This window comes from Mytilus trossulus, chromosome 11 (genome assembly GCF_036588685.1).
Source record: "Mytilus trossulus isolate FHL-02 chromosome 11, PNRI_Mtr1.1.1.hap1, whole genome shotgun sequence".
Classification (NCBI taxonomy): Eukaryota; Metazoa; Mollusca; class Bivalvia; order Mytilida; family Mytilidae; genus Mytilus; species Mytilus trossulus.
Genome location: NC_086383.1, coordinates 22,626,487 through 22,651,579, shown reverse-complemented (window position 1 = coordinate 22,651,579; position 25,093 = coordinate 22,626,487). Strand labels below are relative to the sequence as shown.

At 30.8% G+C, this 25,093-nt stretch overlaps 1 protein-coding gene across 2 annotated transcripts in view; it reads left to right on the top strand.

Moving 5' to 3' along the window:
- Nucleotides 1-866: 866 nt before the first annotated feature.
- LOC134690885 (phosphatidylserine synthase 1-like) overlaps nucleotides 867-25,093 on the top strand; it is a 37,883-nt gene continuing 13,656 nt past the window's right edge. Inside the window, exons 1-8 of one of the 2 annotated variants that reach the window (XM_063551022.1) lie at nucleotides 867-1,049; nucleotides 14,906-14,997; nucleotides 16,183-16,227; nucleotides 20,943-21,061; nucleotides 21,684-21,842; nucleotides 23,683-23,834; nucleotides 24,013-24,072; nucleotides 24,953-25,034. In XM_063551022.1, the coding sequence (XP_063407092.1) occupies nucleotides 883-1,049; nucleotides 14,906-14,997; nucleotides 16,183-16,227; nucleotides 20,943-21,061; nucleotides 21,684-21,842; nucleotides 23,683-23,834; nucleotides 24,013-24,072; nucleotides 24,953-25,034 (876 nt within the window). In that variant the 5' untranslated portion in view covers nucleotides 867-882. Of the gene's footprint in view, nucleotides 1,050-13,803; nucleotides 13,925-14,905; nucleotides 14,998-16,182; nucleotides 16,228-20,942; nucleotides 21,062-21,683; nucleotides 21,843-23,682; nucleotides 23,835-24,012; nucleotides 24,073-24,952; nucleotides 25,035-25,093 lie in introns of those variants that run through there. The other variant, XM_063551023.1, reaches the window with a different exon arrangement.

Genomic DNA, 25,093 nt, shown 5'->3' with positions numbered 1-25,093 from the left:
ATGCTAAACTCCAAAACATAAATGAACTAAGATTTTTTTTTAAACCGCATACAAGTCTAGAAAAAAGGCCAGAGGCTAAAACTTGGGACAAGCGCAATAATACAGCGGGATTGAACATTTTTTGTAAGAACTTAACCCTCCCCCTATATATGTACCTCTAGTCAATATATAGTATAAAAACACACACATACGCACAGTAAAACACAATTTAAACTTGGAGTCCGAGTCCGCCAATGTCATAATACATATGTAAGTAACAAAAGAAACTAGGTAGACTAAAGAAAATGACAATGATACATAAATTATCAAAGGACTACTAGCAGTTACTAACATGCCAGCTACATACCTGAGTGAAACTGATTGAAAGAGTATGTCTTCATCATATGAAAATCAAACACATGTATATAGTTTTGATTGCTTTGGGGATATTTGTTGTTTTCTTTTTCGAATTGATCTCCAAATACAGTTTTACAACAATTTGAAATAGTGTTAGGGAGAGAAGAGAAAAATGGTTAACAAAATCAAATGGTCCGAGTTGTTCAAATTGATCATACTGTCTTTTAGAGTGTTCCATACATAGTTCTCCTTAAATTAGTCCGAGTTGACTTAGTCCGAGTTGTCTTTGGGTCGAGTGTTTCTGATTACTTTCTTGTGTAGTTTTACGCCTGTATATGCTACTTTAACTTATTCTCAAGCGGTCTATTCATTTATTTGGATCTTGTATCTTTTTTAATACAATAGATACAATCCGGAATGCATTGAAACAGGGATTGAATGAAATATAAAACCACAATTTTAATTTTGTTTGGCCTACCGGTATGAAATTAAACAACACTTAATTATCTCCCCTTGCTAAAACTCTTTAAATTATTCTTATGCAACATGGCGAGTGGCGATGATGACCTTCCTCTTGATGAAGAACAAGAACATTTTAGGATAATTAATGAGAAATCTGTGGATGATATTACATTGGCATTTTTCTACAAACCACATACTATAACTTTATTGACAGTTTCAGTGATAGGATTGCTGTACGCGGCTTTTACGAGGTAAGAAGTCGTGCGTCGGCTGCTTCGTCTGATACATCGATTTTGTAAACAGTGAAACACGTGTGTTTATCATGTTGTGGTGTGATGTGAATCAATTTTTTTTTCTCTCTCTCTCTTTTGATATATGTGCCTTAATACTGAGATATATGATAAAATTGAATAAAACAAATAGTTTTGTCCATGAGGTCATGATGACATTCGTTCCAAATGTTTACACAACGATGAACGTAAAAGGGGGAGGGGTCAAGTGGGGACGAACGACTATAAATCATTTTTGGATTTTTTGGGGTTATGATTTACTTTTCAATGTAAACGAAAGTCTAATATACGTTTTTTGTAAAATCATGACTTTAGATTAAAAAAATTTAAACAGATTATAATTTATAATATAAATGCAAGCAGTCCAAATAATGTCAATGATTAGACAATTTTGTCTTCTTAGAATGAATATGTATAGTTATTGTCATAGGAAAAAAGAAAACATCAAGACATCATAATTATTTGAACTAGATCTGGGCCAAAAAACTGGTTTATGCTGCAAGAAAAACTTCCTCAGTTGATAAAACCCACAGCATTAAGTGTTTAGGTCTTGGTGATAATTACATGTAAATACATATATTAAGAAATAAATAAATATACCAGCATGTTTAAAACTACTGATGATTAAAACTTAGTATGAGTGTATGGCACAAACTTATTAACAATAAATGGTTTCTATCACTATCAGAAACATATCCATAGCCATGGGGATTCCTGGGGTTCCGATGACCCCCCCCCCCCCCCCCCCTTGAAACCAAATAAGCACTGATAAAGTCAACATTCTGTTCAAATTGTGTCCAAATAGCCCATTATGTAATGTCTTTTTTATAACAAACCAGTTTTAAAAATGAATTTTTATTGAGTTCTTTTCTTAGACTGATAAATATACATTTTATTGAAAGTCTCATTCAAACAAGAAAGAAGAAGATTTCTGCGCAGATCCTGAAATTCTAAAACACGACATTCCATCATTAAAAAAACATATTTTTGAACGATTTTGAATTCATTAGTATTATAAAAAAATTCGGGAAATTTTCCTGATTTTTTTTTTTTTTATTGAATTTTCTACTGTAATAAGGGACTTCATCCGCATATAAGCAGAAAATTTCACTTTTTATTGGCAATATCTTTAAAGCAAAAAAAATATATAGTACTATCAAGCACTAAAGTCTAAAAGCTATAGCATAGTCACAATTTGACAAAGCAATGTTTGTGTTTGAAATTGTAATGAATGGGAGATAACTCAACATCAATGAAATGATTAAAGATAATAGGCTTCATTCTGTCTTCTCAGGCTATTTATCAGTTTGTCTATGAAAGAAAAAGACCATGGAAACAAATATAAATCAAGTCAAAAGAATTGAAATATTAAAAATTCTAAAATACAGTAATTATTCCCTATATACAATATCATTACCATCATATAAAAGTGAATCAATAAAAACTTTATCATTTTAAAATTTATAAATGGACCAATTTGAATCAAAACATGTACATGTGCATGTGTAACATAAAATAATATTTCGAATAATATATTGTAGGCTAGACAAAATTTCATAGAAATATAATAAGATACTGTCTGCAGACATATTTATCATGTTTATAATATGAAGATTCTGGACACTACAATGTACATGTATTTCATTATGAAATTATATAAGTAGATATAGGAAGATGTGGTGTGAGTGCCAATGAGACAACTCTCCATCCAAGTAACAATTTAAAAAGTAAACCGTTATAGGTTGAAGTACAGCCTTCAACACAGAGCCTTGGCTCACACCGAACAACAAGCTATAAAGGGCCCCAAAATTACTAGTGTAAAACCATTCAAACGGGAAAACCAAGGGTCTAATTCCTTTTCTATAAAATTTGGTCATGTTTTTTGCGACAAAATTTGACTGTGATATGCTGTACCTGATAATATTTCAGTGTCATGAATGTGAATTTCTGTCCATTACAGAACAACTGGCCTCATTTAAAAAAAAAAAATAGATCTACAAAAAATGTATATATGGACCATAACTTGCTATTGGGCTCCGTTTCCTATAACTATAGAAAAGTGATAAAATGTGAATAACTGTAAGAAAAGTTGTAACTACATCTAAAGATGCCATTATTTTTATCAACATACAAGTGTATGCTACTCTTCCCTAGAAAAAAAAAAATTGAAATATTCGAATTTCAAAGATTCTACAACCGTATTTTTGTGTGGTTTCTTGCCTTACTTTTTGCTTCCGAAGAGCATAACGCTGACTGATTTATAGATAATCGTCACCGGCAAATTCGTAACTTTTTCTTTCAAATAACAAAGAACATCGACTAATAAGAGTAGTGAGAAGAAAATGCCGAGAACTATAAGTATTTATGTAGCAGATGTAAGAACAGTGGCGTGACTTTTGTGTCCGATTTCGTAACGCAAATTTAGATGATGTAATCTGCTTTGTTGTAATAGAATTCTTAAAAACAATATGCAAATATGAACTCTCGCGAGATGTTCAAACAGGTAAATCAGAGATGATTTACATTCTTGTTTTGATCTTCGTAATAATTAAGTAAGAAAATGACGTTATCGTTATGCGTTACATTTCACACGAAACAGAAGTCCAGTTATTTATTAAAATTGTTTTTGTCCTTTAGTTCTAATCATTTCCAGTCATACGTGAAACATGTGACTAACATGTGATCACGCCATTACGACCGGATGTACGAAATACTATGTCTAAACATTGTTTTTGTTTCCAACGGGATGTTAGCAAACATAATCTGTAGACGTGTTTCGTCTTGTTTAAAAGAGGAAAATACAATTTTCAAAGAGATTGCGCCGGGGGTCTATTATTTTTCCTATGTGCATAATGTTACATACGATCTTGTGTGAAAATAAATGCCCAATGACTTGACAAAATCGATTTCAAATTTGACCGACGTTTAAACACACTACGTTTCCCAATAACGATGTAAAGGGTCCTTGGAAAATTCAATCGAAATTACGTCTCTTATCATAGTGCCGATGTTCGTTGGATTGATTTTGCTTCAGCAGTAAATATGACTGGATATTTTAGGTGAATAAAGATAATTAAATGAAAAATGCATGTTAATATACCGTTACACTTGGAATGTACAAAGTTGGTAACTTTGTCACAATTTATAATTATTTTTTTCTATTCATGTTCTGCAAACACTTTTCAGAAACGCAATAAACTTGTCAAAGGAAAAGTAAACTTTTACCAGGCATGACTTGAAAGGAAGTACTTTATTGATTTTAGCCCACTAAAGTAGGTTAAAATGTGGAAACCATGTAGATTGTTTACAGGTCACAAATATCACATGGTGCCTATTTTAAAGATTTTAATTCAAAGTTAAAAGTTTTTTTCTTTACTGGATTTAAAGAATTTTACATTGCCAATGATTTGGAATAAATTTTATATAACTGGAATTTCAAAACCAAATATAAATATATTTTTTTGGCCAAAACATCAAGATACAACGATTATGGTATCCTGTATCAATGAAGAAAATATGGAAAATTCTGAATAAATTGTACTAATTGTTTTCAAAACAAGCACATATTTAGGAGTTTTATAATACTGTTACATTTAAGATGGATTTTAAGAAAAAGTATACTGTTCAGATTATTTTAAGCAGATTTTGCAATAAAATAAAACTAAAAAAATGCTTTCGGTTTCTTATGGTTTCCTGTCACTTTTAATATAACATTGAAAATAGATTTTAAATATTAACATGAAGCAAGTAACACTAGTTGTGGTGTTTATTTATGCCTTTTGAATTATATTGTGCAAAATAAAGAAAATAAAGATTGGTTTCCTGTTTGGTTTCCTCTCGTGAAACGGTGAATCAAAATGTATTAATTTTTTCGCGAAAAACTCAATTGTTCCATTCATACTCTAACACCAACACAACCCTCAAAATAAAAGTTAAAATTTTAGAACTTATAAAAAAGGATACAAAAAGAAACAACAGGCCGAATACCAAATTATGGTCCATATAGGGAAATGTTGTGGACTTAAACAGTGTAAAACCAAAAATTTCCATAAAGAAAAGTACATGTATGGTAATTGAGGCAATTAGGCAATTAAAAGGAGAACAAACTTGTATGGAATACAATTAAATTTTTTATATAATTTAGCCTTCACTATAAAATTATGAGTCTGTCCACATGCCCCAAGCCAAAATTTCGAAAATTTTAGTTGGATTGTAAAGAACAATTTTACCAGTCCAAAGCAATTTTACAAGCCAATGATGTACTGTAGGACTTGTGGTTAACACACATTTTCAGAAGCCGAAACCCATCTTTTTGATAGACCTTCCTTTTCACCGATATTTTATACATGTATGTACTGGGTGCTTGTATAAAACTTCATCCTACTGAGAAAATCAGGAAGTCAAGATGAGCTGATTAGTCAGATTACTTTAACAGATTTAACCAGCTATAAACTGTAACAGTCTGTTTACTAATATCTTTAACATTGAATTTTTTATTGTATTAATACAATATAATAAATATTGCATTAATTAACACAGTGTTGAACAACATGACATCAGACCACACACCCATATTTTGCATAATTTTTTTTTTATGTTTTTTTTATACAAAGTATTAATGCTATAAAGGAAATTTTGCATGTCATAGGTGACATATATATGTGTAACATGACTTCTCTGGGTCAATTATTATGTCATACATGTACATGTAAGTTATATCATTTAGCATGGTTAGATTTGATTTATCTGTCAGGCCAAATAAAATAAGATGTGTGTTTCCTATTACATCTTTGATAAAATAGGGTTGGTAGGTTAGGTAGGGATTTTTTTTAAATATTTTACAGTTATATTTAAACATTGAATCTTTTTTGAGAGAAACTCTGGCTTCAACAGTGCTTTCTGAAAAAATGACAAAAAAACTTCTTTTTTTTTTAAGCTTAAAATATAGGGTAGGTAGGGAAATAGGAAATAGGAAACACATATATTTTTTTTGGCCTTATTGGTCTATATGTAGCAAAACTGCTGGTCCTCAATAATGTTTTTAATACAAAATACTAAAATTGTGTCGTCCTTTGCTTATTTTGATCGTCAAATCCTTCAGACCACCACTTTTTGAGAACTCTGCCTTCTAGTGTTCGTAGTGAGTGAAATATAACGACTTGATTATTCATGCTACATGTAGTATATAAGATGCTTCTGTAAATATTCTTTTAAGCATGCACATATGGGTGAAAGAGAACAGTTTTTTAGATGAATTGTTAATTATTAGTTGATATTAAGTATGTTGGGAGGGAGAAAGTATAAAAGTTATTTTGAAATGATCTAAAATCAAATGTCTGAAATTTAAGTTGATTTTAGTCGACATTGCACAAGTATGTTTAGACAAGAAGAAAACAATTTCCTCATATTACTTATTGATTCTATCTTATGATATTCTTCCTTAAAGAGATAAAACAATTGTTTTTGCTAAAATTGTTTTGATGATTATAGCAGACTTATTTCTTTTATGACAGAGTCTAACACCTGAATATTTAAGCTGCTTATGATTTTCATGTTTACAAAACAGATGGGGAAGTTTATCCTATTTATGCTTATCTAGTATGTGTATTACATTTTATTCATTTTAAGGATCGACAGTTACTCCTGTGTAAGACACGCATGTCTAGCTCATACATGTTTTCATTTGTTTAAAAAAAAATATTACATTTTATTCATTAATTGATTTAGCAAATAACTCCCGTGTAAGACACACATGTACAAAAATGTATGCTTAGCTGGTACATGTATTTATTTGTTAAATATTACATTTTATTCATTAATTGATCGAACAATTAACTCCCGTGTAAGACATACATGGCATGCTTAGCTCGTACATGTATTCATTTGTTAAATATTAAATTTTATTCATTAATTGATCGAACAATTAACTCCCGTGTAAGACATACATGGCATGCTTAGCTGGTACATGTACTCGTTTGTAAAATTTTACATTTTATTCATTAATGGATCAGACAATTTACTCCTATGAGACATGTTTTCTGTATTCTTAACATGCTAAAGGGGAAGTTTATCCTGTTTATGCTACCTACATTGTAGTACATGTATTCATGTGTTAAATATTACATTTTATTCATTAGTATGAGACGCACATGCTTATAGCTAGTACATGTATTCATATGTTAAATATTACATTTTATTCATTAATTGATCAAACAATTAACTCCCAGGAGATGCATTTGCTGTATTCCTAAACTCTTTTCTCCAGACACCTTATATGTGATGGCTGGGATAATTGAACTGGGTCGATTCTTTGTTTGTCTATAATTGATTTGGTGTATGATTAAGAAAACAGGCATAAATAGATACTTGATAACTTCTCTTAATCATAGTCACAACAGACAGTATTGAATTAAGCTGCCATGGATTTTTGCAAGCTTGTCGATCGCTGCTGATTTTGATACAGAAAAGCTAAAACTACTGTAAATTCAGAAATCATTGCAAGGTTTTATTATTGCGAAAAATTAAACAGAGTAGTAAACACAACAATTTGAACTCGCATTTTGAAATATTTTATATATATGATTGAGTTGAACAGGATTTTTCTCAATATCGTAAAAACTAAAACCGTGTCAAAGTTTAAAATGACATAATTATTGCAATAATAAATGCATGCAATAATTTCTGGATTAACAGTACATTTTTTGTACTTTGTTTTTCCAAAATTGATAGAAAGTTAATTTATTTAACTTTTCATTCTTTAGTCTCAGCTAGTGTATAGTTGTCCTTCTGACAATCATACCACATCTCTTCTTTTTAAACAACCACTTTAAAAAAAGTGGGGTATACTGTTCAAGGTCAGTCTGTCTATCAGTCAGTCCGTCTATTCGTCCCAGGAATATTTTTTGTCGCATCTTTCTAAGGAAGTACAATACATCATAAGGATTTCTGAAATTAGATTCATGACTCAACAACTTCACACTTACATACATCATGTACATATTTTTACACTATTAAAATTATTCAGTTGAAATGGGGGTAATTACATGTATATCAGTGAGCAGTTTCACTTGTTTTATATAGTTTCAAGTTTTTTTTTACATTGGAAGACTGGCCATCCTATTACATTTAAACCATTAGGGTTGGTAGGAGAGAAAATAAATCCCTGCAATAGAAATAATGTGTCCTTTATCGAGTCTTGCTCTAGAGGAGGAGCTTGATTTTACTGTTTGATAAGGAACTTTCTGTTTTGAATATTCCTTAGATTTAAGAATTTATTTTGTTTTACTTCTTTAATCGGAAATTCAAAAAGAATTCAATTGCAAACCTTCTTTATTATTGTGCTAAAGGTATTGAGAAATGTTTAAAGTTTTGATCTAACATAGTCTCAAATTACAAATGAATATATTTAAAAACAAGCAAACAATTTTTAAGGATATCATTTGGTATTAGAATTATCAATTCCTTGCAAAAGTCGTTGTCTGACGATAGTATCACAATAGGGTAGATAGGGATCAAAGAGCAGTAACACAATCATGCACAGTCCTCTCGTTATTTAAGTGTGTGAAATCCCAGGCTCCTGGCCTTGCCCTCATCTAAGAATGACAATTGGGTGAGTGGGGATCAAAGAGCAGTAGCACAATAACATACTCCCTCCCCTCCTTCTCAGCTACCAATTTGATTGTTAGAGGTCCATATTGCTTTGCCCTATCCCCCTTTCCACTTCTTTGTATAAATTTGTAAGATGTAGCAAGCATATTCCAGTCTTATTGTGACAATTGACAAGACACACAACATGACCAGATAATTATCCTCCTCAGGGACAATCTAAAGAAAGATATTTTCTTCTTCATTTAATTGATTTTTATGGGAACAATAGGAGATTTTTCCAACAGCTTGTACCAAGGCCATGTCAAATGATTTATTTGGTAATTAGGCTCATTTTATGGATGATTTCATTGCTGGGTGGTGTTAGGCCATGGTAATTTAATTATTAGTGACTCTTTCCATGTGAAAACGAGTTACATTTAGTCTAAGGAATTGGTATTATTTCTTTTATTTTGAATTTTAAATAAATGATTTAAGACCATGGGTATTTCAGTGAAATGGAACAGTTTGATTTATATTATGTGCAAAATACTATTCATTGTAAAATGTAGGAATTTTTTTTTATAGAATTTGATTTTGTTTTCCTATTAACCCTTTGCTTAATTGAACTGATATTTTGGCTAATTTGAATAATAGAATTGAGTATGGGCATTTGTATTCCCCACCTTAGATAGTCAAATCAACTTGAAACTTAGTACACTTGTTGCTTAATTCCAAAAAAAAAAAAATGTATGATATGATCTTTCTAATTTTAAGACCAAATTTGACCTTTGACCCCAATTTCAAGGTCCACTGAACTTAGAAGTGCAAGTTTCAGGTTAAAGTTTTTGGTCAAGGTAGTTTTTGATGAAGCTGAAGTCCAATCCACTTGAAACTTAGTACACATGTTTCTTATATGACATGATCTTTCTAATTTTAATGCCAAATTAGATTATTGATTTACCCAATTTCAAGGTCAATTGAACATGGAAATTGATGGTGCATCTGTAAACTTTGGACACATTCTTGTTTTTAGTAGTATTGTTTTGTATTAAGCAACTATTGTTCATCAGCAACACAAACTAATAGATTCACAAACAATGTGTAGAGATGGAAGACTCCATACATATTGAACATGTTGAACCATCTTTTAATGGATTAATGGTTAATTGAATATAGTTTTAACTTTTAAAAAACAGTTATAAAGGAGGAAAAGATTTTAAATAAAAACAAAAATATGGCAATTTAATTGAAAATTGATAGTGATACTGCAATCAGGAAATTCATTTGTCAAGTTTATCAGTACTTAAATTATTTTCCCTGTTTTGTTTCTTAGAAAATGTATAATAGTATAATTAAAGCTTGGGTTAAGTAAATATTTAATTTGATGACACTCTCATTCAACATATATTTGTTCCACCTAACAGAAGTTCCAATGGAAACTTTGTTATAAACATTGTCATAATATCTTTTCCTGTTGGAACAAATGTTCTATACCATTTATTCTGTTAGGAACATATACTATAATATTTATTCCTGTGGAAATAATATTCCAGAATTTTTTTTCCTTTTGGAACTTATATTATGAAGGAACTTCTATTATGTGACCACACTTCCTGCACATTAAGTTATCTTGTAGCATATTTAGGCGAATACTTTCAGTATCCTTATTAATGTTATTCCTTCTTAGAAGTTTTTCTATAAAACGGCTCAAAATTTGTAAAAAGACTATTTGTTTCAGAGTAGAATGTGACAACCATTTTCCCCAAACTACACAATTTTTCTTAGAAGCCAGCTGAAGTCCACCCCAGGGTGCCAGATTTTATCTCTGTGTTTAAGAATCATTTGTGGTCAGTGTATAACGATACATGCAAGCATGGTACGGTGACCTATAGTTGTTAATGTCTGTGTCATTTTGGTCTTTTGTGGATAGTTGTCTTATTGGCAATCACACCACATCTTCTTTTTATATCATCTGTGAACACATTTTCCACTTTCTAACTTGCTGTTACTGTAATTGATTTGTTTTTTAAGTGGTATCAAGTGTAAATATTGTGTCCATTTTTGCCCCGAGTGTTCAGGTTTAGACCTCAGCAATCTTATCCAGCTGCGCTCAGCGAAGCAATTTATCTTTGTTGCTTGTGCTGTTTCTGTAATTGATTTGTTTCTTATAAGTGATTAAACGAATAACTTAGGACACCCAATCTATTTTAATGATGTGTTTTATGTTAATCAATTGCTTAATTATATTTGTTTAAATGGATGCTAAAGACTTCATAGATTGTTGTCAGCTTAACACACACAAAGACTTGGTCATGGTAATTTAATTAGATGTATATATGCATTTTTTAATTAGTCTCATTTAATGGATGACTTGAGCTTGCAGTCAGTGTTGGTAGAAAAAAATCTGTGTTTGTAGTTGCTCACAACATCTATAATAATAATACTGTAAATTCAGAATTTATTGCATGCATTTATTATTGCGATTCCGTCATTAAAGTTTAAAATGCGTTTTTAATTTTTGCGATTTTGGAGAAAAATCCTTTCATAATTCGAGTTTAAATTTTTGCAATTATAATGTGTATGTGACTGTCCCAATTTAGTCAGGAGCTTGTAATTCCATGATTCTTTTTTGTTCCTCTATACTATTATATGAAGTTTCATCGTTTGTTTTTTGGTTCATAAATCATCCCATTTAGTTTGCATTGTTTAACATTTGTTATTTCTGGGACTTTTATAGCTGACTATGCCGTATGGGCTTTGCTCAGTGTTGAAGGCTCTATGCATGGTGGCATACATATTCAATTCCTAAATTGGAGTGGTTTGAATTTTCCTAAATTCATAAAAAGAAATCTTAATGACATGAATGATATCAAACTTTCGGAAAATGTCTTATCCAATCAAACATTCTTCAACTGTTCCCTTAAAATATTGACCAGGATCCAGCATAGATCAATACATACATACATATGAATCTGTAACTGCTAACTGTATTGTCTTAAAGAAATTCAATTCTAAAATCTTGCATCTTTCCAAAATTTTGAAGGCTTTTAATCCATCTAGGGGATACTAAAACAAATTTAATACATGTACATGTATCGGGGAAAAAATCACCATAAGTTATAACTAATTGACTGTAATATCGGAAAAAGATCCGTCAGTATTATACTTCCAAGTAATGTAATTAGCCAAAGTCCAATACGGAGAATGGAAATTACTTGCTGTTTTGCGTTATGGGAACTTTCAGGTAATCATTTTTGGTTTTGTTTTTTTTCCCTCTCACTTTTATACTTTATGTAGACGTAGATTTAGAGCACAACATTTTTGTTTCCAATCTATGCACTGGATTGTTATATTATAACTTCTTGAATAAAAAAGATATTAGTAGATTTAGGTTTGTTCAAGCATATGAATATTTTATCAATTTATATATATGCACACCCATCTATTGTGTCTGTATTTTTGTACATGTATATAGTTATGTAACCACAAATAGGATATAAGATAACTAAGAAATGAGTTGTTGTTATTACATGTTCAATTTTGTTTTTAAGCAAAAGAGAAAAAGGAGATGTCTTTAAACTTCATATAAAACCATCACTTTAATATAGAACTGACTTTGTTAGCTCAATCTCCAGTTTTCATTTTATAGAAATAGAAGCAATTGATTTTTCAAGGTTTATTACCTTAACACATTTAAACCAAAGAGATTTACATTTTATAGTTACAACCAAAAACAAATTTATAAATTTATAATTTAAGAATTGTTGCTTTTAAAAAATATATATGGTGTTGAAATCAATTTGCCATATTTATTTTTTAAAAGCAACAATTCTTTAATTATTATAAAAGTCTTCTTTTTTTTAATAGTTTTTTTTTGTATTTAGCTTGATTGTTTTTAACCTTTCAAACAAAGGGATTTTCATAAAAAATACAGGTTTGTGATGAAACTAATGGAAAGTAATATATCAGAAAGTTTTAATTGAAACATATACATGATATATATAAATATATTTTGAATACATGTGGTTCTCAGTATAATATAAAGTCTAAGGTATCAGATAACCCAGGACTGCAAAAGGGGAGGGGGGCACAAACAATAAAGCTGATTGGAATGAGTTGTGATTGATCCCAACATGCATCCCTTACAATTCTTATGATGAGGTACCTCTGTATAAAAACATACATTTTAAGTAAGAAAAATTCCAACTTGTATGCATGACAGTTGTTTATATTTGTGGCCCAGTTTGGGTCACATCTGTTCTCTGTGTTTATCTATGATCCATTAATATTAGTTCTGTGAATGTATAAATGTACATCAAGGAAAATTCTTTGAATCAATAACATAATTAGGATATTGCCCCTGTTAGAAGAAGACATTATAAGAACAATGTTCATGTAATATAAAATATATAAGATGGAAAACAGTTCTTAAATCTATGTCAGAGCTTCATTTTGGACCTTAGTGGTCTTTTGGTCCAATTTGTTTAAGCTTCTATGGTCTTATTTAGTCAGTGTTTTAACAATCTTTATCATTATGAGTATAACTATTACAAAATTCTCTTATCTACACTGATGAATTCGTCCAGTAATTGCTGACATGTTACTGGACCAAACTATTTATTACTGGAAATTGCATCATGTCTGACAGACATAATGGGAATGACTGCTGAGGATGATGAATGGCTGTTTAACTGGTGTCTCAGATTAACTGCATCCAGTAAATATGATCGAATAAAAACCCTAATTTGTAAAAGGCTGATCATTACTGACATATTGGACCAGAGATTTTTGTTTGGGCTCCACTCTGATCAAATCTTTAACATGGTAACAGTCATCACACCAAGTGGCAGCCCAGGCTAGTAAAATTGATCTCAGGCCTGTAAAAATCACATGTACAGGCCTAGGCCAACAGAATCTAACAAAAATATTTCAAAATTTGAGCTCTAGGCCTGTAGATTTAACAGTTCATCGTGAAGACTGTGGTAAGCCTGATTTTTTTGGTTGCCAGTTAGATAATGCCGTAAATGTTCAATTGTAGAGTATTAGCAATCTTTACATCTATAATAGTTAATTCAGCCACTTCCTGTTTGCTAATAAGTTTAATTGTACAAGGAAATTTTTATGTACAAATTTTCTTGCCTTCTGCATTTTGTTCTAGTATAGAAGGGAATGATCTAAATATAATTGGTGGGCTGCTTGCATATAATGCTTAGTAGTAGTGTGGCCAATGTTGACAACATTTACTTGGGGTAAGAATATATGCTTAGTAACCCTGTTATAAAAGTATCATGTTTATGTTTTATTTCTATAATAAATTAATTTTGAATGTAAGATGTCTTCTGATTGGCTGACGTTAAGTTTGTTATCAGCCCATAGACATTATTTAGTCATCTGACTGTGACATCATCAACGTTTTTACATGGTTTAATTTCTACGTTTTAAAACGGAATTTAGAATTAATTATAAGAAATGACTGTAATATTTTTTCTGTCTATTCGAAATAAAATAAAAAATGTGGTGCACTGTTAAATAACCCGCTACGTGCGTTATTCGGTGTGCACCTAATTTTTTATGTTATTTCTTCATAGACAGAAAAATATATTACAGTCATTCCTTAAATAATTTTCTGTTGATATACACACAGGTATTTCATATTTTAACATCCACCAGTATTCACTGGGTTTCAGCATGAAACAGTTGGTAATTGGAATGACATCCCAATTAATTTATGAAAAGAAGTATTAAATCAGAAATTATTGCCACGCTTTAATTTTTTGCGAAAAATGCATCAGGATCATAATTGCAATAATTTAAACTTGCATTTTGATTTTTTTGATCAACTAAACAGGATTTTTCTCAACATTCCAAAAAATCAAATCACATTTTAGTCTAAAATGACAAAATGGCAATAATAAATGCACACAATAATTTCTGAATTTACAGTATTCAGTTCCTAAATGTTTTATTAGGGCAAATACTTCAAAAGATAATAGATACCTGTCGAATCAATGTTATTTCTTATACAGTCATTGATTATCTTTTTTCCTTATTTTATTTCATAATTATATGATTATGTAGTAAAATTATATGTTATTAATATTTTTTGTATTGATGCATCTAGAGAAGGATAGCAGGTATATATATGATCGGAGGCCAATTCTGGTAAAAAAAAAGGGGGATGATTGATTATTATAGGCAAACACATTAACCAATTTTTTTTTTTTTTTCAGAAATGATTCCGGGCCAGAAGATAATTTATGGCATGGATTTTGTTGTGTAGTATTCTTTTTCTTGGTAATCAGTCTGCTAGCTTTCCCTAACGGTAAGTTGATTTATTATGTACTAATTAAGTTTCTTGTGTATATATTACAATTACCTACTACTCTAATGATTAAGACAATGAGCCAGCTAGCTGATTGTCCAGGACAGATTTTGACTTTCCAAGAAATTGCCAGTCTGAATATAAATAAGGAAGAATGAAACACAAACATTTGTTATCTGATACAAATTATCTTAGCATGATCTTTATCCTGAGTTGAATAATTTATGAAATGATAGATTAAAACATAGTATAAACATGCATGTACAAACATTGCTTCCTGAAATAAAACCATCATATACGTTCGTTTATATAGTAGAAAAATTTGAACTTGTAAGATGAACACACCACAAAAAAATATGCCCAAAAAAATTGTCAGACATAAAATTTTGAACCCAAGAATAATTTTCAATTATAATTATGTACACTTATTGTTACTATTTGCAAAGGCCTATGACATCTTACAAAAAAATAATGAAATTTAAAATGTTGAGACTGTCCATTAAAAAGAAAAGATCTCTCCTAAGATATTGGAATTTAGAAAACAACTCAAACATTTGTATAAACTATATAAAAAAGAAGATGTGGTATGATTGGCAATGAGACAACTCTCCACTAGAGACCATAATGATAAAAAAAAAATAACAATTATAGGTAACCATACGGCCTTTAACAATGAGCAAAGCCCATACCGCATAATCAGCTATTAAAGGCCCAGAAGTGACAAATCTAAAACAATTCAAACGAGAAAACTCTTGTATGCATGTATAAGACAAATTCAGGAAAAGTGTTATCCAATGAATTTACTTATGCATCCATTACATGATAGATAATGCACATTAATCTAGTTTAAGTGTATGATTTGTTTAGAGATTGACATAAAACCTGTGAAAATAGGTTTAGTCACTTTAAACATTAATACTATAAATTCAGAAATCATATGCAATGTTTTTATTATTTTCGAAAAATGTGACAGAGTTATAATCACAATAATTTAAACTCACATTTTGAAATTCTTTATATATGGACTAAACAGGATTTTTCTCATAATAAATCGCAAAGATAAAAACGGCATTTTAGTTTAAAATGACAAAATTGCAATAATAAATGCATGCAATAATTTCTGAATTTACAGTAGTGGGGAGTCTATGTTAAGATAAAGTTGTAATTTTTCCAATGTATTTGTAGGTCCTTTTACCAGACCACATCCTGCACTATGGAGAATAGTCTTTGGTAAGATAATTATATTCAGAACTGTACAAAAAAGTTGAACTCATGTTTGCTCAGGCCAAAAAAAAATATATGTCTGTTTCTTGCTTCCAAGGCAAATAAATCAGGGTCGGTAGCTCAGGATTTTTTTTTTTTTTTTTTTTTTTTTTTTTTTAATTTTTGCACTCCCTGTCAGATTTGCAGTCAGTTAAATGTCATGTTTGGTTAGGGTCCTGTACCCCAAAATGATTTAATCCCTTTAAAAAAGCTTAAATTTAATAATTCTCCCAGTGCTGACGTTTTTTTTAAACCTTAATTGTAGCACATTTGTGCTGGGAGCAGCCATTTTATTGTTTGGGCATAGTAAGATACGGATCTGGATCGGACCGGAAACGTTTTTTTTCCTGATTTGATTAAAAAGATCTAGGGTCAGGGTCGGTCGGAAGCAGGAAACAGACATTTGGCCTCATAGTCATACCAAATAACTTTTTAATAAGCTGTGGATGACAACTCTCAACCAGAAACTAGATAAAATTAGCAACTATATATGTCACCTTATAGCCTTTAACAAAAAATATTGTCTGTCTTTAAACTCATACCTCATGGCAAGCTATTAAAGGCACTAAAATGACAAATGATAAAAAGAAAGGCTGGCTGATTTATTTGCAATAGATTATTTTGGACTTAAGGTTGTTATTTTGTTAGCCTAATTGGCATAGATCTGTCTTAGCAGAAAGATTGATTAGATATTAATTTTATTTTCGGGCTAATTTGGCTCTAAATCATAATTTCACTTTTGCATGGCCTCTAAATGTAGAAAGTAAGAAACTCTGTTTATCATTATAGATTTTCCGTATTTTGCACTGATTTTGGCCTGTAGTTGAAATGTTATAAGCCTTGGCAGTTGGCTTAGCTGAAAGATTGATTAGATATTAATGTGATTTCAAGGCTAATTTAGCTGCAAATCATAACTTCACTTTTGCTTGGTCTTTAAATGCAGAAAGTGACAAAGTAACTCTGTTTATCATTATAGATTTTCCGTTTTTGGAAAGTTTGCTATAGCTTGCTATTGCTACTTTCCATAGCCGTTGGCCTCAAACTTATGGTGACAGATTATCGCCATTTATTCTGATCCGAGATAATTTAGTACTAGTACTAGTGTTTGAATTCTGATTCTTGGAAGGTTCTTTTAAAATTTTGAGTAACTTCTCATTTGACTGAAAAGATAACAGCTTTAATAAAAAAAAGAATTGAATGTTCAACAACGATTCAGATGAATTTAACTTCATTTTGAAAATGAGTATCTCAAACACTACTTCGCTGATCCGCCATACGTTGAAGAGAAAATCACAAGAAATCTACGCCAGATTGCGTCAGTTTCATTCATGAAAATTTAATGAATGAACATTTTCCGCTCTACTTTTACCTGTTTACTATGAACATACGTAAACGTGGTAAAAGCCCGAGAGAATCGAAAAAAATCGGGAATGAGGTGACGAAGCCGACGGATAATTGACAAGTGATAATCGGTTTGTTATAACAAAACACAGGTGATAGAATATAAAATACTCGATTATTATATGTCTAATGTCTCAGTAATGGACGAGTACAGGTAAATACGGTACCGGCTTTCATAAAAAAAAATCTATTTAAACATCGACCGATAGGTTTTTGATGCAAAAAAATCATTTGAAAACTTTTAATTCCGTTATTTCAATACATTCCAATGTGGATATAACAAGAGCTTTCACTCGTTCAGCATGCTCAAGTGGATCAAACTGACAACAGAAAAACATTGACCCAACGTCAATTCTTCTTCGGTCTTCTTCCAATAATTTACATCATACCACCTCTGGTGTATTATCGCAAATTCGTATCATATAGCATCCATATTAAAAGCAACCGAGTCAGCATCTTCTTCTTAGAATAACATAGGTCAGGGTATGAGCATTTTCACCTCAAAATTTATATAGATTACAGACAAACACGTTGCATAGCATGCCCTTTTTAAATAGAAATTCAATTGCTTTGTCATCCAAACACAGAGGCAATGATTACCATAATCAGAGACATATAATAATGTATTATATGTCTCTGCCATAATATATCAAACGAATGGCTTACAACAAAAAATTTATGAATCTAGCGTATATAAACTTTTATTCCTGTGGTCATACTGCTGTTGTTATGCTCCCACCGTATTGAGTTTTATCCTTGTTCTTCTGTAAGTATGTACTACATTCTTCCCTTACTTATAAGTACCTCCGTATATATCCCAAAATTCGTTTCTGTTCTCTTACTTAGTTTGCCTGAACCAAATTGTATGAAACTGATACGCAATGCTTATAACCACAATTCACAAGTCAAATTTGAATTTTAGTTGCGTAACTTTTACCATTCTAGTGTTTAATGCTACTTTACAAAAAGAAAAGTTGCTGTAAATTTAAGCTTCTGTTCTCTAAGTATAGTTTGTCTTAACCAAATGTTATGAAACTTATACACAATTCTCATTACCACAAACACTGATCAAGTTTGAATTTTGGTGGATTTAATTTTACTGCTCTAGGGTTGTGCCTTGTTACAAATGAAACCAGATGATCTGCAGGGCACAGCTTTATACGACTGCAGAAGTCGAACCCTAAACAGTTGGGACAAGTATGGACACAACATTCAAGCTTGATACAGCTCTGAAATTGGATTGCGATCAAATTGTTGACATAACATATTGTTTTCTGACACAAAACAAATGTCAAGATCTTACAATTCTATTGCGCAATACTGTATAATTAGAATGAATACACAATGTTTATTAACCCATTAATTAGATCAAGTAAAAAATGTGGTAGTGTCACATTTACAGTTCTTGAGTTTATAACGTTAATTCTAGCGAGGGCATCATTTGAGTCCCATGGACATGTTCCCTATTTTTGATAAAAGCCTTTAATATAAATTCACTTTCTTTACAGTTGTAATGATTTAAATTACTGTAATTGTCTTATTTATAAGTAAGCATGCAGTATTTTTTTTGCAAAGAACCAATGCTATCCAAAAGAGTTCAAAGAATGAAAATGTATTGGCCACAATAAAGGTCGTCAATAATGAGAAATGTTTGTACCATATACATGTAGAAAGCTTAAAAAGACCCCGATATGAAACATGTGGAACAATTTAAAAAAAACTTACGTGTTAATTTACTAAAAACAAATATGAAGGCCCTAAACCAATAGAAAAATACTAATTCACAGGCCCTTGAAGTTGACATGGCATGGGTAATTTTAAAAAGAAATTAACAGAGCTTTCTGCATGTATATTTCATTAGTTTAGATCTACAGTTTAAGGTTTTAATCATGAGAAAATATCAAAACTTAAAAAAAAGTGATTTTTGATAATTACTGACGAGACAATGGTTTAGTTTAAAACATCAAAGCTGTGATGAAATACATATTTTAAAATAATACATGTATATAACCCTTTTGGAATAATACACAGCTACAGTTGCAAACTTTCCAGAGGTGCTATCCAGCACTTTGATTTGCACAGATTTTGGCCTGTAGTTGTAATTTTATAAGCCTTGACAATTGGCTTAGCGTAGACATGGTAAAGATTGATTAGATATTAATGTGATTTCAAGGCTAATTTGGCTGCAAATCATACTTTCACTTTTAAATTTGCATGGCCTAAATGCACAAAGTAAACAACTCTGTTTAAATTGTTATAGATTTTTGGTAATTTTTGCACAGATTTTTGTGGGAAAATTTATCCTTAAAATATACGTCAATATGTTTATGGAAACAGAATGATTGTGTTATTTCAAGATAATCTATACCTGAGTAGCAAGCTATCTATGGATTCTGTTTTGATGCTAGTAAAATCATTAATTTCAGGAGGAAACTATTTTGTCCCTGTAGATCATTATCGTTGATTGAATGCTATTGACAGACTGTTGAATGTATTGGAAAATTGTTTACAGTATAATTTGAAAAAGTTTGGTTATGAATTATATTTTTCTGTGAAGAGATATTAAATTATCACCCACGATTGCAACAAGCTTGACAAGGTAGTAAAAATTTGGAAAGAAATGAAAAAAATAAATGAAAGCATAAAAAGAATTTTTAAGAAAAACATACATGCCTGATGACATATTAATATGTATTGTTTCTGAAAGAAAATATAATAAAAGGTCAGAATAATTTGAACCATCAGGGACTTTCCATTAGTAATAGTTAATGACCCTTACTAGACTTTTTGGTTGTTGTTGTGCTTCATTGGAAGATGTGAATATAATTTATTTCTGAAATATTATTATCGGTTCATGCTATAATTTACAAGCAGGCTCTTGCTGCTTTATTAAAATTCGAATTTGTGGTAGGAATGCCAATGAGACAATTTTCCACAAAGGTAACAAATGACACAGAAATTAGCTATAGGACAAAACAAAACATAACAACGCAGTCTTCATGCTGAGTGGCAGCCCCGGCAGCCCAGGCTTGTTAAATAGCTGTCTGGACTGTATAAATCATATCTATAGGCCAACAGAATCTAACTAAAAATTTTCAAAAATTGAGCTCTGGCCTGTAGGTTTAGCAAATTACATCGTGAAATGAAACCTAAACTAAAAAGTCAGCATTACATGAACCCCAAACAATTTACTTGGCCAATTTCTACTTCAACTGTTGTATATCTGTTCATGCAAGTAAAATAATGAATAAATTTATGTCCATTATATTGTTATATTTTAGGTTTAAGTGTCCTGTATTTCCATATACTTGTTTTTTTCCTGTTCCAAAACCGTCAGGATGTGAGGAAGATGATAGAATGGTTATATCCTGACCTAAAAGGGGTTGGACTATCAGAAAAGGTGAGTCGAGGTTACATTAACATAATTAACCTACACTTGTTAACTTCTCATTGGCAATCATACCACATCTACTAATTTTAGCTTAAGCATGCCAGAAGGGCAAAGTGAGCTTTTCTCATCACACATCTAAGCAAACTTAGACACAATCATCATTTAGGTATCTAGTTTTAAAAATGTGGATGATGACCCTACCTGCCATTACCAAAATGGCTAAAAAAGAATGTACATAGGGTCAAATGCAATGAAGAGTAATGTTATATACCTTTCTGTTAAACGTTGAAACCAAAGGGGACATAAAAAAATATCAAATTGTAATCGACAGACAACACCATGTAAACCATTAACAAAAAAAAATGATGAAAAGCCAAAAACAAAACAAACAAACAATATTACACAGAAAGGTAAAGATTGAGCACATTTAAGCTCTTGTATTGACAAAACATACAAATCATCAAATTTAACACTGAAGAATTATTGCAATCAAGGGAGGCAACTCTTATCAATCAGATTAAGAGAGTTACTGAACATTAAAGTGAACATATTTGCAACAAAATACAGGAAATACTTTTGTATGTGTACATCGTATATTACTCTGTTTAACAATTTAACATTTATTTTTTAGCAATATGCTGTGAATTGTTCCCAGATTGATGTAGCGAGAATATGGTCACACTTAGACCTCTTTGCAGTGGCACATTTTTTAGGATGGACAATGAAAGCACTGTTGATCAGACATTATGGAATATTGTGGACAATTAGTGTCTTATGGGAGTTTTCTGAGGTAACTCTTACAGGAGACAATACTAAAGTATAATACTGCAGAAAGATTTTCCTTTTAAACTTATGTAGTGCTCCATTTTCTTGGGTTTTTTTTGACAAATTGAAATGTTTACCATCCTGTACAGGGTTTTCACATAATAGAGCTGTTCTAAAATAGTGTTCCATTATAGGAATGCCATTGTTCCCTAATTTATTATTGTTTTTTTCTAAAATGGTGTTGGAATATTGGAATGCCATTGTATCTATGACTTTTTGTGCTTGTACTAAATGAAAAAAGATTGTGACCATTTCATTGAGAATACAACCCAAGGACACTACTGTGAAAGTACTTTAATTCGTGGGTATCAATTTTCGTAGTTTGAGCAATATTTACATGTTCGTGGGTTTTTAGATTTGTGGATTTAAGTTTTCTAGAATAAAAAATGAAAAATTTAAGCCTTTTGAAACGAAGTTTAAAAATAGTCTGGATTGAAGGAAATTGCAAAGTAAACATTGAACCGTGTAAAATGTAGTGACAACACTAATTAACCAAGGATAAAGTGATCAACAAATTAAGGACCATCAGAGGTGTTAATTAGGCCATAAATATGTCACCTATAGAAATCAGTATAATAAACAAAATGCTATAAACGTATCTCGAATTGTCAAATAATTCTTATCAAAATCAAGCCCAGTATGAAATTATTATTTCCCATGTGTAGGAGAACTATGAGGATATAAAATGAACACTTTATTATACTAGCATATTAAAACTGGAAATCTGACTTTCATTGAATTTTTTTTTTATGAGAATTAAAAGATTAAAAGTTGTACAGTTTAAGTTTAGGTTATGAAAATAAATGGGTATAATCCTGCATTCAGTTGTTGTTCTGAGACTGCTATTGAAGTATTGTCAGAATCAAGGTTATTCATCATATTCTCTAAATCATATCAGTAATCAAACCTTCATGAGGATCTTTTCATGTCTTGATTTGGACAATGATTGTTTTATTTCTTTGGCCACTTAAATTCATGGATAAAGTCATCCACGAAAACCACGAAAATTGGTACCCCACGAATAAAAGTACTTTCACAATAATACAAAAAAAAATTCTAAAGACAACACCGTAACATTGTATTCAATCATAGGCAATTGAATTAAGCTCTAAATCACCATGAGTTGTAAGATTAATTTGATTAGACCGAGACACAAGGATCTGCCATTCAATATCAGTTGGAATTCTTCAAAAGACAAGAAAAATAGATAACCGAGAAAAAAAACTTTTGGACATGTTCCTAAATATTTGACAGGGTTACTTTAATTATTATACCCCCGCTTTGAAAAATGGGAGTATACTGTTTTACCTCTGTCTGTCCATCAGTCCGTCCGTCAGTCCCATGAATATTTTTGTCACATATTTCTCAGGAACTACAAAACCAGGATTTCTGAAATTTGGTTTCAGGCTTTATATAAGTCATTTATACCGTGTCATGTGTTTTCAGATTCATCACTCAACAACTTCCTGTTTACCGAACACTAACATATTTTTACACTATAAACATTATCCACTTGTGGTGGGGGTATCATCAGTGAGCAGTAGCTCACTGTTTCACTCGTTCAACTTATTTTTGTGGATACCCTATTTCAGTTTCAGTCCTTTCTATCCCACTTTGCAGCAATTTAATCTTGTCATTTTAAAAATTATTCGATGTAGGTAATTAAAGAGAGATCTGCGTTTTAAATATTCATGATGATTTATACATCTTATATTCACTGTTTTTTTATGCCCCTGAAAGTTGCAAAATTAATTGCTCACATAATTAGTTGGTATACAGCATTATTATATTTTGTCCTATTTCAGATTGTATTTTGTCATTTACTGCCAAACTTTGCTGAGTGTTGGTGGGATTCTTTAATCCTTGACGTGCTGATCTGTAACGGTCTAGGAATCTGGATTGGCATGGAGATCTGTAAAAAGTTAGAAATGAGAAACTACCATTGGGAAAGTATTAAGTAAGTGTCAGGATTTTGACATTCAGATTTTTAGAGTTAATTGATGTTTTATCAAATTTTTGATACAGATAATATTTTTCAAATCAGAGTTAATATTAATTGCATTATTCTTGATTAAGATTTTGATATAGTACCTAATTGATAGATTTATAAAACGACATGATTTTTTATTTTTCAGAGCTATACATTCTACATCAGGAAAGATCAGAAGAGCAGTGTTACAGTTCACACCAGCAAGGTAAAGATAGGGCCAAAAATAAATTTGAATTGGTTGATGTTGCCTCTCAATCAACTTAAAAAGCAACCTACCTCAAAAAAACTGTATGTTACTAATTGGTTGAAATTTTTCTTCCTCTGGTTTTAGCATATTTTTTTTTATATCTAGAACATTTAACTTATGTTGCTTGCCAAAAACAAAACAAAAACTAATCAACATGTGTAGGCAATATCAAACAAAAACTTTTTTAAGTGTTGCCAAATGACGACAATATACCTTCTGTAACGAGTGATACATTAAAATAGTAAAAAAACTACTTGAAAGACGACACCAACCAAAAACAACCTTAAAAAAGACATCAGGGTGTTTGTTCCTCCTTTGTTTTCAAGTTAAGTTTTTTTTTATAAATGACTAATGATATACGGTGTTACCTCATCGTTGACGGATGTATCCCTACATATACATCTATATTTCCTTCCATCTACATCATTTGGACTATTCAGGATAGTTATTAGTCCCATTACAAAATGATTTTAGGGGACGACTTTAGGTTTGCACTCCGTCCATCTGTATTGCCTGTCAGTCAATCTGTCAGTCTGGCAAATCAATTTTTTCACTTTTTTCTTCATTCTTGAAGATATTGATTTGGTATTTGGTATATTGTTTTATCATAACAAGTTTGAAGTTACAGATCAAGTTCCAATTGTGTTCCAGTCTGATAATTTGTGCAGTTATGGTCTTTTGATTTTGAAAATTCACTCAAGCATGAAGACGTTGATTTATTAGGAATAACATTATTTTGATACATTAAATTTTGAAAACGATAATAAAGTCTGATATTAACAAGTATAGATTTGTATTCTTTATATAACCAGTTTAATTGATCTTTGTCTATTTTCAGTTGGACTCACGTGAGATGGTTGGATCCAAATTCATCTTATATGAGAATAGTAGCAATCTGTATAATAATAATATTCTGGCAGGTATGTATGTTTAAGTTAATTTGTTAATTACTTCTTTCATTAATTTCATTAGCTAAATA